The 17090-nt window shown below is 16.1% G+C and overlaps 3 protein-coding genes across 3 annotated transcripts in view, besides 27 other annotated features; 1 reads left to right on the top strand and 2 right to left on the bottom strand. All coding sequences in view use genetic code 6, as the record gives it.

The window, feature by feature from the left end:
• Positions 1 to 96: a microsatellite.
• The window catches only part of IMG5_134040 (hypothetical protein), a gene marked incomplete at both ends in the record, with an annotated part of 177 nt that extends 62 nt beyond the window's left edge, over positions 1 to 115 (bottom strand). Inside the window, one exon of the mRNA XM_004031900.1 lies at positions 1 to 115. This exon is cut by the window's left edge and continues 62 nt beyond it. Within this exon, the coding sequence (XP_004031948.1) occupies positions 1 to 115 (115 nt within the window).
• A 390-nt stretch (positions 116 to 505) lies between these two features.
• Positions 506 to 582: a microsatellite.
• Positions 507 to 580: a microsatellite.
• Positions 507 to 582: a microsatellite.
• Positions 583 to 1721: 1139 nt separating this feature from the next.
• Positions 1722 to 1761: a microsatellite.
• Positions 1723 to 1761: a microsatellite.
• Positions 1762 to 2136: 375 nt separating this feature from the next.
• Positions 2137 to 2167: a microsatellite.
• Positions 2168 to 2735: 568 nt separating this feature from the next.
• Positions 2736 to 2779: a microsatellite.
• Positions 2747 to 2787: a microsatellite.
• Positions 2788 to 3592: 805 nt separating this feature from the next.
• Positions 3593 to 3634: a microsatellite.
• A 2210-nt stretch (positions 3635 to 5844) lies between these two features.
• Positions 5845 to 5896: a microsatellite.
• Positions 5897 to 6052: 156 nt separating this feature from the next.
• Positions 6053 to 6117: a microsatellite.
• A 33-nt stretch (positions 6118 to 6150) lies between these two features.
• Positions 6151 to 6191: a microsatellite.
• On the bottom strand, positions 6176 to 7190 carry IMG5_134030 (hypothetical protein; the record flags this gene model as incomplete). Its single annotated transcript, XM_004031899.1, has 2 exons — positions 6176 to 6643; positions 6789 to 7190. The coding sequence occupies 2 exons, from the start codon at positions 7188 to 7190 to the stop codon at positions 6176 to 6178; spliced, it is 870 nt and encodes a 289-aa protein (XP_004031947.1).
• Positions 6660 to 6732: a microsatellite.
• Positions 6670 to 6752: a microsatellite.
• Positions 7191 to 7580: 390 nt separating the features above from the next.
• Positions 7581 to 7661: a microsatellite.
• Positions 7662 to 8157: 496 nt separating this feature from the next.
• Positions 8158 to 8222: a microsatellite.
• Positions 8223 to 8343: 121 nt separating this feature from the next.
• Positions 8344 to 8383: a microsatellite.
• A 12-nt stretch (positions 8384 to 8395) lies between these two features.
• Positions 8396 to 8479: a microsatellite.
• Positions 8480 to 8628: 149 nt separating this feature from the next.
• Positions 8629 to 8718: a microsatellite.
• Positions 8638 to 8714: a microsatellite.
• Positions 8645 to 8708: a microsatellite.
• Positions 8719 to 9829: 1111 nt separating the features above from the next.
• Positions 9830 to 9934: a microsatellite.
• Positions 9935 to 10506: 572 nt separating this feature from the next.
• Positions 10507 to 10539: a microsatellite.
• Positions 10540 to 10976: 437 nt separating this feature from the next.
• IMG5_134020 (kelch motif family protein, putative) lies at positions 10977 to 15714 on the top strand (the record flags this gene model as incomplete). The annotated part of the gene is made up of 8 exons (XM_004031898.1): positions 10977 to 11265; positions 12223 to 12392; positions 12558 to 12651; positions 13099 to 13149; positions 13922 to 14392; positions 14769 to 15104; positions 15166 to 15452; positions 15682 to 15714. 8 exons carry the CDS (start codon positions 10977 to 10979, stop codon positions 15712 to 15714), a joined length of 1731 nt encoding a protein of 576 aa, XP_004031946.1.
• Positions 15715 to 15738: 24 nt separating this feature from the next.
• Positions 15739 to 15786: a microsatellite.
• Positions 15787 to 16423: 637 nt separating this feature from the next.
• Positions 16424 to 16464: a microsatellite.
• Positions 16465 to 16486: 22 nt separating this feature from the next.
• Positions 16487 to 16552: a microsatellite.
• Between the last annotated feature and the right edge of the window lie 538 nt (positions 16553 to 17090).

Below are 17090 nucleotides of genomic sequence, written 5' to 3'. Positions count from 1 at the left end.
CATAATCATAATCATAATCATAATCATAATCATAATCATAATCATAATCATAATCATAATCATAATCATAATCACAATCATAATCATAATCATAATAAAAAATTAATATTTACATTCTTAACTTCCAATTTACTCATTTAATTTATCTTCGGTATAATAATTAAATAAAAAAGACAAAAATGATAATATTTCTGATAATAAAAAGGGACTTTTTTAAATTAGTAATACTAATAGTACTGTATCTTCACAGAAATAAAAAACTTAGATTTCAGCTTAAAAATAACAAATTTAAATAAATAATAATACTTAAAGTAATTTCTTTGGAAATAATAATTATTGAAAATACATTTTTTTAATTTTTTTAGAAATAATTATATAAATAAATTAATTGAAACAATAATATAAAATTATATAAATATATATATTTATTACATATATATGTTTTTTTAAATTCTATTTACTATGTAAAAAATTTATTAATAAGAATAAATATTCTTTAGCTTTTTAATAATATTTTTTTTTTTAAATATTATAATGATATTTTTTTTTATTAAATAATATAAATAATATTTTTTTATTTTATTTTAAAAAAGTAAATGAATTAATAATAACTTGAATTATAAAGAATGTTTTAAATTTATGCAAAAAGACAAAAATTACCATTAAATATATTAAAAAATTAAGTTTTTCCTGAATTATATTCAGCATTAACTCAAGTATTTAAAAACAAATAAAAGTATATATTTGTTTTAACGATTAAAAGTTAATTTAAAGAGTAGTTTAAACTGATGAAATTTAACATAATTTAGAATCTTCTAAAAAAAGAAAAGTATTTGATTTATTAGAATAAAAAAGATTAAGAAAAATAAAACTTTAAAATTAATTAGGTACATTATTTACAACAAAAATAAATCAGATAAAAATATATAAAAAAATAAGGAAAAGAATATGTTTCAAGTGATGATGAAAGTATAGATTATGATGAATTAGGAGTTGAAAAATAAGAATATAATTAAATAACACAAGATATACGATTAATAAAAGAAGAAGTTAATGAATTAATAAACAAATAAGAAGACGAGGAATGCGAAGATGATAGTGGATGTGAAAAAAGTCCCAAAGAATTAAAAACTGAATAATAAAAATTAATTGATTAAAAAGAATTATTAAGAATTCATTTAACGAAATATATATATGGCGAAGAAGAAAAAAGAAGTTTCTAACCACTTGTTTTTTTAGCAGATTAGTTAATGGAAATTTAAAAATTAAAAAAAAAGAATCTTTAAAGGAAGAAATAAATATTGAAGAAGAATAGGCAAATAACAGTGCGGATATAAATAATTTAGAATAAGAAGAAGCTATTGAATTTGAAAAAAAAAATAGTGAAAATGAAGAAATTTGAATAAAAATCAATTACTTTTTTTTTTCAGTTAAAAGTTTACAATTTTTTGTTTATTTTAATATTCAAAATATCAAATAATAATATAATTAATATAAAATGCATATAGTTTTAGTTTTAAAGTATTTTTTAATATTTATTATAATTATATTATTTCTTATATAATTTATACTTTTAATAATATTTAAAATTAAATATATTATGAATATATAAATTTAATCTATACAAATATGTTTCTTGTTTATATATTTTAAAATATAATATAAACTAAAGATGATAATTACTAATTTGTAAATTATTTAGTTAAAATTACTAACGAATCATATATATATATGTATTTATATATATATATATTTATATATTTGCGAAATTCTATATATATATATAATAACTCTTATATTCTTTTGTTTTTATTTTTTTTTGATTTTTTTTAGAGCACAGTTAAAAAAATAAATAAAAAAATCGAGTAAAAATAAAATTGAATTGAGTTTTTAAAAATAAATTATGCTAAAAAGTAATATATATATAAAATATTATAAATTCTGATAAAGTTTTTCACACGTGTATAAAAGTTATAAATAAGTATACATTTTTAACGTAGTAAAAAGAATTTAAAAATAAATTAGATTCGCTCAGTGCTAAATATTTATAACTTTATAATAATCTGTTTTGATATTGTTTTTTATAAAAAATTATAATACATAATTAAAAAAAATAATAAATTTATGCCATATTTAAAAAAATAAAATAAAGAAAAAATAGAATAAATATAACTATAGAAAATAAAAACAAAAGTATTAGTAATAATTACTAAATTATAAATTACAAAAGAATTAAAAAAAAAAAATAAAAAAAATATTTAAAATGAATCAATTTTCAAACTTAATATTTAACGAATAATCAAACTTTCTATTTAGCAACGAATATATATTTGACAATTAAAATTCTTATTAAGATTAATAATATGATATATCATAGAAATAAACATAATCTGAAAACACAGTATCATCAAATAACACATTAGAGATATCTGAGAAACTATCGAGAAAATAAATTAGTAAATAAAAAATGCGTGAAAAAGTCCAAAATCGAAAATAAAAAATTTACGATTAAAAAAACTCATCAAATAATTCTTCCGAAACTTAAATAGACAAAAAACAACTTCAAAAAATAAAAAACAGAGTTTCGGCATAAAGATCAAGAGACGTAAAAAAACTCGAAATTCAATATATGAAAAAACGTATATAGGAAATTGAATAGATAAACTAATAAATTTCTCAAGAAAATTTTGAGTTAAAAAATTTCCCTAAATATTGTCTAAAATGCCAAAACTAATTATTTTAATAAGAAAATATTTTATAAAATGAAAATAGTTTTAATTAAAATGATTTCCAAGAAGAAGGAATTTATAAAAGAGTTAATTTTTCGCCTAAAAATCGTAATTTTACTTAATGGAATATTGCCTTTGCATTTCTTTTTATTTTTATTTTTACATATATACCTTCTGAGAATATAGAAAATTTCCCAAATTCTCAAAATTCAATTGTATTGATAAATAAACCTAAAGAAAACTGGAAAAACAATCGCTATTATGATACTTTGATATAAATTTCTTAACCTTTCAAAATGGTAATTCCACATAAAATAAAATAAAACTAAATAGCACTCTTAGCATAATATGAGGAAAGAGATTAAAAATTAATAGATCATAATTCTCAACAATCTGAATAAAATACAGAAAATTAATAGTTTTCATAAAACGAATATATATATGATAAAATATATTGCCCTGCGAGTGTAACATTTAATATCAATAATGATGAAGGGGCTAAGTTTTTGAAATTATATATAGACGGAAAACAAAATATTTAATATAGTCTCAAAGATAATAAATTAAATTAAGTTTTTACGCCAAAAAATGATAATATTATTGAATATACATGTGAAGTTACTGATATTAAATAAGCAAATTTATATTGAAGAAAATATTTTTATATATAGACAAATATATAGCATATTAATATCATTTTTATTTATATAATTATATACTTTTTATTTATTTATGATTGCTTTTGATAAGTATTTTTTTTTTTTTATTATTAAATGATTTATTCATATTTTTATATGGTTAGGGTTCATTATTTCTTAGTATATATTATTGAAATTTTTTTCGAATTTTTTAAATATTTTTATTCTTTTTTTATCTTATTTAACATCTTCTTATTATTTATTTAATTTTTTTTTTTTTTTTTTTTAATCTGAATTCTAAATTTTCTCGCTTTAAAGTTTTTCTTTTTTTAAATTATAATATATCCAATGTAATTTTGAATTATTGCAAGATTAAAATCGATGATTTTTTTAATCAATAACTATATTTTGACATTATATTAAAAAATTTTTATCATAAAAATCTTTTTTGCAAATATTTTCTTTTCTTTTTTATTATTATCCGTCTAATTCTAGAAAAGGGAATATATTTCTATTATTTTTTATAAAAGGAAATTTTTATTTCTTATCTATTTAATTATATTAAGCATTATAAAAGTTTTAAGGAACATTTTCAATCTTTTAATTTTTTATTAAAAATATAAAAAAAGTATACTTTATATTTTATAGATTTTTAAAAAGGAGAATTTCCTTAACTTCTAGATACTGAAAGAAAAAAAGAGCTATTTTTGAGTTTTTTTTCTGAAGAAATCAACGGAATTTTATTAACAAAGAGTTTCGAATTTTCAATTGCATTATTTTTTTATATGAAACTCGTTTAAATTTTACTTATATTAGAATTCTATATTTTTAATATTATTTTTTATTATTTTTTGTTTGATATTTTTTTTTTTTTTACATCAGATTTCGTTTATATTTGATTTTTTTAATAAAATTAATTTCCTTCATTTTAATTATAAAATTTTTATATTATATTTTTTGAAAAGAAGTATTTTTTAATTTAGTTAGGATTTAATCTTAATGTGGATTTTAATGTTTAATTTAATTTGTTTTAATCTTCTTCATTTAAATATTAATCTAAAAAATCATTAACTTATAATATACATTATTACATAAAAGTTTTATTTTTATTTTATGATTAATATTAAATTATTTTATTTAATAAAATTTAATATAATAATAAAAATTTCAATTATTAAATATTTTGTTTGACTAAAACTAAACAAAAAAAACTTAATAAAATTTATATACAAAATACAACTAAAATATAATAATAACTAAAAAACAACATTTTCAATATATAAAATTAAACACCTTTTGATTAAAAATAAAAAACTATTAATTAATATAATACTTTTGTATTAAAATATATAAAACAAAATAAAAAATCATTTATATTCTTAATATTTTATTTCCAAAATCATTAAAAAAACAACTCAATCCTAACAATAAAATTTTCATTAAATTTAAACTAAATCATCTTCGAAATAATCTTAAAACATTTTCTAATTACTAAAAAATTAAAAAATAAATTTTCAAATCATTACAAAATTAAGTCTCATACATAACCCAATATTATTAAAACTCTATTGTAAAGTTTTATATTATAATTAAAAAGTTATCCGTTTTTTTCAAATTTATCACTAACCCCAATCTCCTTTATAAGTAATTTACGTATTATTAAGTATAAGTGCTAATTTTCCATATGTTTTATTAACTTTCCAATATCTTTCATAAATATCTCTTTCTGAAAAATAAAAAAAAACTTTTTTTAATTTTTTTTCCATTTTTAATTACTCCTAAATAATCTCGAAATTCTCTTTATATTTTTCTACTGTAAAAATAAGACATGTAAAATTATTATTATTATTTTATTATGTGGATAAATAAATATTGTTTTTTTATTTGATTTTTCATTTTTAATTTAACTAATACTTAAATTTTAAGTTTATATTTATATTCATATATTATTTTTAATTTTTAATTTATTTTATAAATTTAGTATTTTTATTGAGACAAATTTGTTTTATACACAAATTGCATTTTAACTCGTATTTATTAAATGAGTATTTTTATTTTAAAAATATTCTTTATTATTTATTAATTAATTTAAAAATCTTGTTTTTATTAAGGAAAAAAATTATAATTAAATATAAAAATTTAATTATATTATCACAATAATTTTATTTTACTTATTTAATTTATATTATATTTAAGCTTAACTAATCTAATTTAATTTATATTCATAATATATGTCTAAATGTAAAAATAAAAAGCAACAAATAAGAAATGTTAAGGCAAAATATATCACTTTTTATATTAAAATTATTAAAAAATAATATATTTATTTTATAATAGAAAAGAAAAACAACAAAAATTATTACTTATAGTATATTAGAAACTAAATATGTATAATCATATTTTGAATATTTACTATTTTTAAATAAATAAATAATAATGAAAAAATGTATATTATTAAATATACATTAATTGAAAATAAATATGTATTAGATTAATAATTAAAAATATGATTATATAAAAATAAAAATAATAAATTACTTAAAAAATTAATTAAGTATATATTATCTTTTTAAAGTATTATTTACTTTAAATTATTAAAAATAATTTTAAACATATTTATAGAAAAATAAAATATATAAAAGAATATTAATAATATAATAAAAAAAAATACATAAATATTATAAAATATAAATATATATATATATATTATATATATATTTATCAATATATATGTATATATTTATATATATTCATTTTTATTTAATTTAACATTATATTATACAAAATATTTTATAAATAAATATTTTATCAATTATTATTTTATTTTTTATTATTACTTTCTTCAGAATTTAACCATTTAACTCTAACTCCATTTTCCCAAAGCCCTACTTTATATTCTCCATTAGATAAATAATAAACTCCTTATCCATTTTATTAACCATTAACCCAAACTCCTAAATATTTTCTTCCATCTGGCCATTTAAATAAACCTTATCCATGTTTCAAATCATTTTTAAACTCTCCATCATATGATTTACCATCTGCCCATTCTAATTTTCCTTATCCATTCATTTAATTATTAGACCATAACCCAGAATATATTCTACCATCATTCCAATTATATATACCGTATCCATTTATTTTATTGTCTTTAAATTCTCCTTCATATGAAGACCCATCATTAAATTTTAAAATGCCTTTTCCATATTTTTATCCATCTAGATAATTTCCTTCGTAAAAAATACCATTTGGCCAGTTTTCTTTACCAAAACCATTCTTTATAAATTAAAAAATATTTATATTATATTATATATATTTATATATATAAATATATATATTTATATATTTATTATATTATATTATATTAATACAATTATATATTTATTTTTAATTTTATTTTTTCTATAATATTAATAAATACTTATTTATCATTTTTCCATTATCCACTAAAAATTGCTCCTTCTTTATGTTTATAAATACCTTCTCCACAAGCTTTATCATTTTTCCAATTTCCTTCATAATAATCTCCGTCTGGATGAGTAAGTTTTCCATGTCCATGCATTTTATTCTAGACCCAATATCCTTCATAAACAGAACCGTCTTGCCATATTTATTTACCGAATCCATCTTTTAGTTTATTAAGCCATTCTCCTGTATATTTATTTCCGTTTTCTAAAATTATTGTTTCTAGTTTAATCCTTTTTCTTATGGTTAGTTTTAATATCGGATTTTCTTCATTATTTTAAATATCATTATTTGATTCTGTGTTATTAATATGCTTTTAACTTTAATTGATATATTCTTGATCTACTTAGAGTTCCATATTTTTATTTTAAATACTAGTAACATTGTTATTTTATTAAAAAATATTTTCATTTTGAGAAACAATTTATTATTTATTGGAATTTTTTAAAATTTAATCACTATTAAGTTCTAATTCTTCATATTTGGCATTATAATGGTTATTTGATTTTGGAGAATTTTATTCATTTACAAGTTAACTTTAAGATTTTTTTTATTTTTTGTATGATGGAGAATTATATTTTAATTTCATTATTGATAATCTAACTGGACTATTTTCATTATTTTATTAATCTTATTATTTTAGTTCATGGTTTTAATCTTTTTAAGTACAACAAGTTTAACAATTTCCCATATATTTTTTATTATTTTCTATTTTAAAAAAAAAATTATAAGTTCTAGACTAGTTATTTTTTATTATATTTATAAAAATATATTAAATATATTATTCCTTTTATATATTTATATAAAGATAATATTAATATTATATTATGTTTTAACATTTTTTAGTTTTAAAATTCATAATTTTATTTTTATTTTTAATTTTCTAATTTAGTAATATATATATTAATTTTTTAGTTTTTGTATATTTTTTATTATAACGGAATAAAATAAATTGATGTAAATTAAAGGAAATTAATTATAACGTCTATAAAAAAATATATATCAAGATTTTATATTTATAATTTATATTTAAATAATAAATAAAAATTTTTATAATTTTTAAAATAAAAATAATATTATTTATTATTTCGATTTAAAATATATATAATAAATTTTAAATTATTCAAACTTAATACATAGAGATAAAATTAAAAAAATTTAATTTATTGAATGTTATGAATAAAAACTTCGATAATAATAAATATAGAGTAATATGATTTACATAATAAATTAAATTATAATTAACAATTTTATAGATAACTAAATTATAAAAAATATATTTTATTTTTATTTAAACTAAAAATTTAATACTATGATAATTATAAATATTAAATATATTAAATAATTAAATAATAAAAAATACTAAATTACTAAATATATATATAATATAATATATTTATTAGTATAAATATTATTATATGTTTTATTTTTTTAATATAAAATTAAATAAATAAAATAAAAAAGTTTTTAATTTTAAATGTTTAAAAAAAAAAAATTATATGTATGTTAAAATATATATATATATATATATATATATATATTTATTTATATCAATTTAAATTTTAATAATAAAAATAATAATAATAATAATATTAATAATAAAAATAATAATAATAATAATAATAATAATAATAGATATAATAATAAATATTTTTTATATAATTATTTTATATAAATTTAATTTTAATATATTTAAAATATTATTTATTATTTAATAATTTTAAATTTTTAATTATTTATATATGAAATTTCTAATAATTATTGTTTTAAAATTTTCATCTTTTATTTTTGATATATTTAATTAATTAATTTTTTTATATTTAATTTTTTTTATATTATTTTTATTTATAATTATTTAATTTTATTTTATTTTAATGTTTTTAATTGAAATCATATTTTGATATTTTTTTAACATTACTTTTATTTTTTATATTAATACTATATACAATAATTTTTATTTGTTAAAATATAAAATTAATTTTTTATATATATATTTTTTTTATATCTTTTAATCCAATAAATTATTACTTTTTAATAACAAAGGTGCATTTTAAAAAATACAAAAGACTAATTTTATTTTCACCTGATCTTTTTATTAAAATATAAACGATGATTTTTAAGCCACATATTGTTAAATCATGATTTAAATTTTTATTAATTTTTTTTTTTTTTTTTTGATTATACAATATATTTTTATTTTTATATCTCGTTTAATATATTTAGATTTACTTATATTTTTTATTTAATATAAAATATATTATTTTAAGGCTTTAAAATAATTTAAATTTTTTTACTTATCTAATACATTAGATAATAAATATTATATTTTAAATACATGAAATTAATTCAATATTTGTTTTTTTTTACTATTTCTATTATTTAAGCTAAAGAAACTTATTTAGTAATTACATCTCCGTTAATTAATAAGAAACCATATTGTAAAAAAAAATACATGTTAATAATAATAAAAAAAAAAACTATAAAAATTTTAGATATATAAGCTACTCTTGCGAATATCGGAACTTTTCCTTTCGGAAAAAAACTCACGGGAAAAATAGAATACGCATTGGATATTACAGATATGAAATAAGATTAAAAATACAGCAAATTATATATTTTAAATTAAATGAAATAATTAAATTTAACTGCATGTAATAATGTGATACTTTTTAATTAAAAATATTATGAATAATATGGTTTTCCTATATATTTAGCAGAAAAAGGTGACTGCTCCTATTTAAAAAAAGGAGAAGTAGCACAAAAATCAAATGGGAAAATGTTAATTATAATAGATGATGATTTTGATAATTATGAAAATAAAATAATACAAGATGAATTATCAGGAGTTCATTTATAAATTCCAGTAATAATCATAAATAAATAAAATGGAGATTATATAAAAAAATTATATGAAAAAAAAGAAAAAGATTTAAACGTGTATATATCTATTTTATTTAACAAAGTAAATGAAAAAAAATTAAAAAAAAATATTATAAGTATATATATATATATATAAAAAAAAAAATATATTATTTATATATATATATTTATATAATATATATATATATATATTTATTTATATATATATATTTATATAATATAGCCTTAAGAATAAAGTACTGCAATATTATAGTTTTGGATGGTACCTTTAGATAAATAAAGCTAAAATTTTATTTTAACTTATGTCTCGTTTTTAAAATAACTTTTAGACAATAATAATATTGTTTTTGAAATACATTATGCATTTTATTAAGAAAATTTTGTTTCTTAAAATTGCCTATCTAATGGAAAATATTGCAATTAAGATCCTGATGGGGATGGTTTTTTAGCTGGAAAAGATTCTGTTTATTAAAGTTTGTATTAGATTTGTGTTAATAAATAACTTCCTATTAAACTATATATTGATTACTTAGTGAATTTTTTTCAATGTTTAAATTAAGGAAATTATAATTTATTGTGCTATAACTAGGGTATACAAGAAAATTAAGAGAAAATAAATAATCTTATTGATAAATGTATTGATAGCAGCTGGATTTCGAAATCTAGGTATCCTAATTAGGATGTAGATGATAATTTGATACTTTAAAATGAATTGAATTTATAATAGATTTAAGGTTTAAAATACTATCCTTAATTATTTGTTAATGGAGAATCTTATAATGTTATTTTTATTTTTAATTTTAATTTTTAGTTAATTTTTATTTTTATAGGGAAATTTTAATAAATAAGAAAGTGTGAAACAATTTATTTGTTTGGGAATTTTCGAAAGTGAAAATATTGAAATTTGTAAAGATTATGTAAAAAAAGAAGAGGATGAATTAGAAATATGGGGATCATAAAGTTATGATATGGAATATTTGGTTGTTATTTTAGTTATTTTGTTTTTATTTATAATTGTGTTTATTTTTGCTTTATTTTTATACAGAAGAAAAATTAGAAAAGACAATTAAAGTAAAATTATTGAAGAAGTAGATATAGCAATTAAATAATATTATAAATATGCAGAATGAAATAAAAAAAAATAAAAAAATAAAAAAATGTATTTATTTTTGATATTAAAAAATGAATAAATTTGTTTATACTTTAAAATTAAAAATTATATAAAACAAAAAAAATATTCAAACAAAATAAAAAATAAAATAAAATGGAAAATAATACTTATTTAAGTCGTTTAACAAAAATAAAAGATTATAAACTTCAAGAAATAATTGGAAAAGGTTCCTACGGTTAAGTATATAAAGCAGAAAAGAATAAGAAAATATACGCTATAAAAGTACTCGATAAATAATAAATTAAAGAAAAAAACTTACAAAAATATGTTAATAACGAAGTATAAATAATGAAAAATATTAACCATTAAAACATAGTTTAATTTTATGAAGCTTTTGAAAATTCCTTTGCTTTATTTATAGTAATGGAATATTGTAATGAGGGTACTTTATTTAATTTTATAATAAAAAAAAAACCTTATGAGGATTAATGTATTGAAATTTTCACTTAGATATTACTAGGATTCCGCCACATACATTAAAATTGCATACTACATAGAGATTTAAAGCCTTCGAATATTTTTGTTAATAACGGTGTTTTTAAAATTGCAGATTTCGGGCTTTCAAAATAATAGAATATGGCGTTTTCTTATTGCGGAACTCCAAATTTTATGGCACCGGAAATTTTAATGAGGTAAAAATATGATTATAAAGCAGATTTATGGTCTCTTGGAGCTGTTTTTTTTTTTATATTATTTTAGGAATATCCATTTAAAGGAAGAAAAATTTTAGAAGATATAAAAATAAAATGTAATTAGAGTTTTAATCCTTATTAGTGTATAAAAAGTGGGAATAAAATAACAATTTCAAATGGTTTAATTATTTTGTTTTAGAAAATATTCATTATAGATACTGAAAAGAGAATAAGTTTAAAGGATTTATTTTAATAGAAAATTTTAAGGAAGTTTATTTCGAAAGAAGATGTGTAAAAATCAATTGAAATATACAGCTAACTTGAAAATAAATAAATTACTTTTTAAATATAGGATTAATAATAAAAATAGGAGGAAATATAAAAAAATTAAAGAGATAAAAAAGAAGTAGATGAAGAAAAGAATAAAAATTAAATACTTAATTTAAATAATAAAAATAATAATACATGTAGTTTGAATTATAATGTTTCGTCTTTAAATATTGATTTAAAAAGTAATTTAAATAATATTTTAGAAAAATCATAATTAGATACTTAAGAAGAAATTAAAAAAGAATAAAAAATCGAATTATTACAAGAAGAATATGAATATGACGAACTTTCAATAAACCAAGAAACATATTATATAATAAATACTTAATAATATTCTAATAACTAATTTAATTTAATTACAAATATTAAAAATAAAGGTCCTAAAGCATTCCAAAATGGATACATGCTTCCTTAATCTAAAGTTTGTAATTTTTTAGATGAAAAAACACCTTCAATATCTACATTTTACAAAAAGTCGAATACTTAGAGTATATATGAAAACAATAGTTCTGTTTTATATTGTGATTTAAATCCTGAAGATTTAGAAGTATAAAATATTTAATTTTAGGAAAAAATACCGGTTGATAATATATAAATAGATTATAATTTAACCTTAATAATAGAACATGAAGTAGGTTTGTAAATAAAAAAAGAAATAATTTAAAAATCAGAAAACAAATTCGAGAATTTTATTCAAGAATATTTCTACTAGATTAGTATTTACAATATTATTATTGATACTATTAATTGCTTGGATGAACTTAAACTTTAAAGTAATACATAATGTCTTGTTAATTATATTTTGAGTAAATTAATACTTTTTAAAGCTACTGAATTAGCTAATTCATTATAAAATAAAATTAATATTTTCAATTTGGAGTTTTTCGATGAGTTCCTTTAGTCGTCTTCATATTAATTGCTTTTGGGAAAAATAAATTATGATATAGAATAGTGGTAAGTAAAGCTTAATTTATACTATTTTGGAATTGATCATGAATTAGATATTAAATAAAGCTCTGTGGCTAAAATTATTACAGAAAAATTAATCGAAAATGAATTCGAATAAATCAAAGTGCCGGCTAGAATTGTACTTTATTAAGTTTTTAGGGAGGCATTTTTTAAAGGAGTTAATTAGGAAAAAGCTCAGACGTTAAAATGTGCTTTTTTGATTTTAATTAGTATGATTTTTAATAATGTTTTTAATAAAAATATAATTAGGAATAATTTAAAGTACTTTTTTTAAGATTAAAAAGGTGATTTTTCATTTTTAGAATTTAATGTGTGGATATAAAGATGCGATAAAGGTAAAATTATTAGTTAAATTGAACATTTAATTTTCATTTTTTTTGGAAAAGAATAACTTTAGAAATTTTTAATTTAAAATAATAATTCAAAAAACTGAAATATTTTTTTATTTTTTTTAATTTTATTTGTAAAAATATTATTTTATATATTTTTTTTTATTTTTTCTATTAAAAAATAAAATAAAATTAATTAATGAACACTACAAAATTTTATGAAAGTATAATAAATAGTAAATATTTAAAAAATATATTTCTAATTTAACACTTATATATATATATATATATTTATATAAAGAAAATCCTATAAAATTAGATAATCATCTACATATATATTAAATAATAAAAAATAAAAAATAAAACCATAATAATGTATATTCATTATAATAAAGAAGTTCTTTTGAGAACTATTATATAACATAAAAAGAATTAAAGAAAAATTAATAAAAAAAAAAATCTTTAAAATAGTCTATAGATTTTTTTTAACCTATAAATCCAGAAAGTGATATAAAAAATTATTTAAAATAAAAAAGTGTAGAAATGAGTAGAATAAAAAAAGATTTAAACAAAGAAAAAACATTATCATATAGGAATTTTTATAAAAACTCACTAAAAAAAACCAGTATAGAGGAAAAACTATCCAGAAAAACAAAAATATACTAAAAAATAGACGAAAATATAAAAAATTTAATCAACCAAGAAAAAAAACAGGAAGAACAACAATAAAAAATAGACAATATAGGTCTAAATAATTATAATTTTTATTTTGAATAAGCTGAATTATCTACGGAAATAGGAAAGCCTTCATTTAACGAAAGTGGTAGTTTAATTGAATATAAAAAAAACTTAATTCTTTTTGGAGGATTTTCTATTTAAGGTGTAGAATAAAATAATATTTTCGTAAATATTTATTCAATGAAAAATCACTCATGGACTATTCAAAAGACTTTTGGGTCTCTAAAACCTGTTATTAGATTCGGACATGGGGCTGTAGTTTATAAAAACTATATGGTAGTCTTTGGAGGAGCGGAAGTTTTTTGCAAAAACAGAAAATAAAGAAATTTTTTTAATGATTTATGGATGCTTAATTTAGATAATTTTGAATGGTAATTAATTAAATGTAATGGGGAAATTCCAGAAACTAGAAGGAATTTCGGATTTTGTTTAGTTGGGAATCATTTTTATGCATATGGTGGTATTTCTTAAGGTGAAAAGGTTATTAATTAATTATCTATGATTAATTTAGGTATTTTTTTGATTTTGTTATTTTATATATATATATTTTTTTTTTTAAGAAAAACTTAGATGGAAAAGTGTTTAGGTGAAAAATTAAGAGACTGGGATTTGCTTTCATTAACTTACTCCAGTTTTTTAAAAAAATAATAAATCCAAAGAAAATGTTACAAAGAAAATTTAAGGGTTTAATATATAAAATGTATTTATTTTTTTATAATTTTATAATATATGAAATTTTTTTATTTATATAACAAAAATAAATAGATAAAAATAGAAGGTATATATTGTTTTGGAGGAAAACTTTAAAATAATTAAGCTCGTTCGGAATTATATATATTGAAATTAGGTTTCTTATTATTTATATATTGTGAAAAATAATAAAATAGATGATAAAGATCATCCTTTAGAATGGATATAAGCAAAAACTTTAGGAACTCCTCCTTGTAATAGATATTAACATAGTTAAGTATATAATTAAGATTTGAATTGCTTAATTATACATTCAGGAAGAACTGACGATATTAGGTAAAAAGAGTATGTTTTGAAAGATGTTTATGTATTATAAATGTTTACTATGAATTGGATTTGTGCTTCAGTTAGTGGTAACTCAAATTTCGAGAGATTCTCACATGCATATACTTAAACAGATTAAAGAATTTTTATTTTCGGAGGGGCTTCTTAGGATATGTTTAATGATTGTGGATTATATATATTAGAAATGGGTATTTTTAAAAAAATAAATAAAATAGAATTACCTAATTAACTTGTTTTTTTTTTATAAAGATTAATATTTAGCTAATAAAATGAAATATTTGAATACAAGAGATTCTTTTGTAAAGAAGGCTTCTTTACTAAGACTAAATAATTAAAATGAGGAAGAAATTAATATTATATAATAATAAACAAAATGTTCAAACGATAAAATTAATTATGTAAAGAGTTTTTAACCAACCCCTAATAAATAATAACTAAAAATTCAAAATTTTTAAAAAGATTTGAGTGAGTTTGAAAACTATATGAATTTAACGAAAACAAACTATTAACCAAGTTAAGATAATAGTATATAAAAAGTAAATATGTTTAGTATTACTTTAAAAAATAAAAAATGATTTATTTTGTATTTTTTTATTGTTGTAAAAAATAAATTATTAGTTAAAAAAAATTGAAGTTAATTAATTTATTTATTTAAATAAATTTATTTTTTTATATGTTTTTTTCTTTTTTTTTCTTTTTCAATAACTTAAAAATAAAAAAACAAAAATTAATGAAATATTTATCACCTTTTTCTTAAAAATAAAGTTTAACGAATTTTACAGAGTAAACAAAAACTGATTTAAAATAATTTAAATAGGATTTAAATTATATAAATGTAAAATAAAAAATTAATATAATCTAAAGTAAAAATTTTAAAATATATTAGAAAAAAATAGATTCAATACAAAATTATAAAACATAATAAACATAATATTATAATAAATAAAAAAATGTAAAATATCAATAATAAGAAAATATGGATATTGAATAATAAAAAGAAAATAAGGAATTATATAATTTAGTATAATTAATCTATAATAATCATGAAATAAAAAATATTTTCGAAAATAAATTCGGGAAAAAAGATGAATTTAAAAAAAAACTTAAATAAAGCAAAAATAAAGATTTTTATTTAAAAACTATATTTTTTTTAATGTAAATAATGATAGAAAAGAAATAAAAAGAAAATAATAATATTAAGTTTAATGTTTATTTTTCACCTTAGAAAAAAATATGTTTTAAAGAAGAACTGACTTATTTATAAAATAGAGAAGCAGATTTAAAAATAAAAGAATATTAAAAAGAAATTTTACTTTTAGAGGAAAAACTGACTCTTTTAAAGAAAAAAAATTTAGAAAATAATATTTAAAAAGAAATGGAAAGAATATAAAATGAAGTCAAAGAAGTTGAAAATATAAAAAAAAAACAAGAGGAAATTCTATAAAGATAATAATAAATTCTTTAATAATAAGATAATAATTTTGATTTTTAATAAAAATACCAAGACTAATAATATTAAAAAAATAATATATAATAATAAAATAATAACATTTTATAATTTAAATAAATCAATAATATTAATTATTAGTAAAATAAAATTCTAAATAAGAAAATAATAATAATAAATAATAAAATAGAAAATATTCTAATTAATAATAAATAGAATAAGAATATTTTAGTTACAATAAATATAATTAAATTAAAATTAATAAATATAATAATAATAATTAGATAAATAAATTAGTTAGTAACTTTTATATTAAAATTCTCTTGTTTAATAACAAGAATTAAATTATGATAATTAATAAATATAAGAAAAGTATAATAATGATTAATAATAAAATAAAACTAGCATCTAATTAGAAAAAAATAATTATAAAAATGACTATTAATAATAAATTGTTTGTAATAAATAATATAAATCTTAATAAGAATAAGACGATTTTTATAAATATCTAATTCCTTTAAAAGATAATAATTTATAAAATGTAGATGAAAAAATAAAATAAAACTAAAACAATGGCACTTAATTTAGTATTAATTCCCCTAATTGTAGAAATTCGTCTTATTTATAAAAAAAATTAAAACAAAAAGAACTTGCCCAATAAAATATAAAAAAGAAATAAGATGCATAATTAAAATAAAAAAACGATATAAAAATAATAAAAAAAGAT

Source organism: Ichthyophthirius multifiliis (assembly GCF_000220395.1).
Source record: "Ichthyophthirius multifiliis unplaced genomic scaffold scaff_1120509251045, whole genome shotgun sequence".
Classification (NCBI taxonomy): domain Eukaryota; phylum Ciliophora; class Oligohymenophorea; order Hymenostomatida; genus Ichthyophthirius; species Ichthyophthirius multifiliis.
This window is presented reverse-complemented; position numbering and strand designations above follow the sequence as displayed.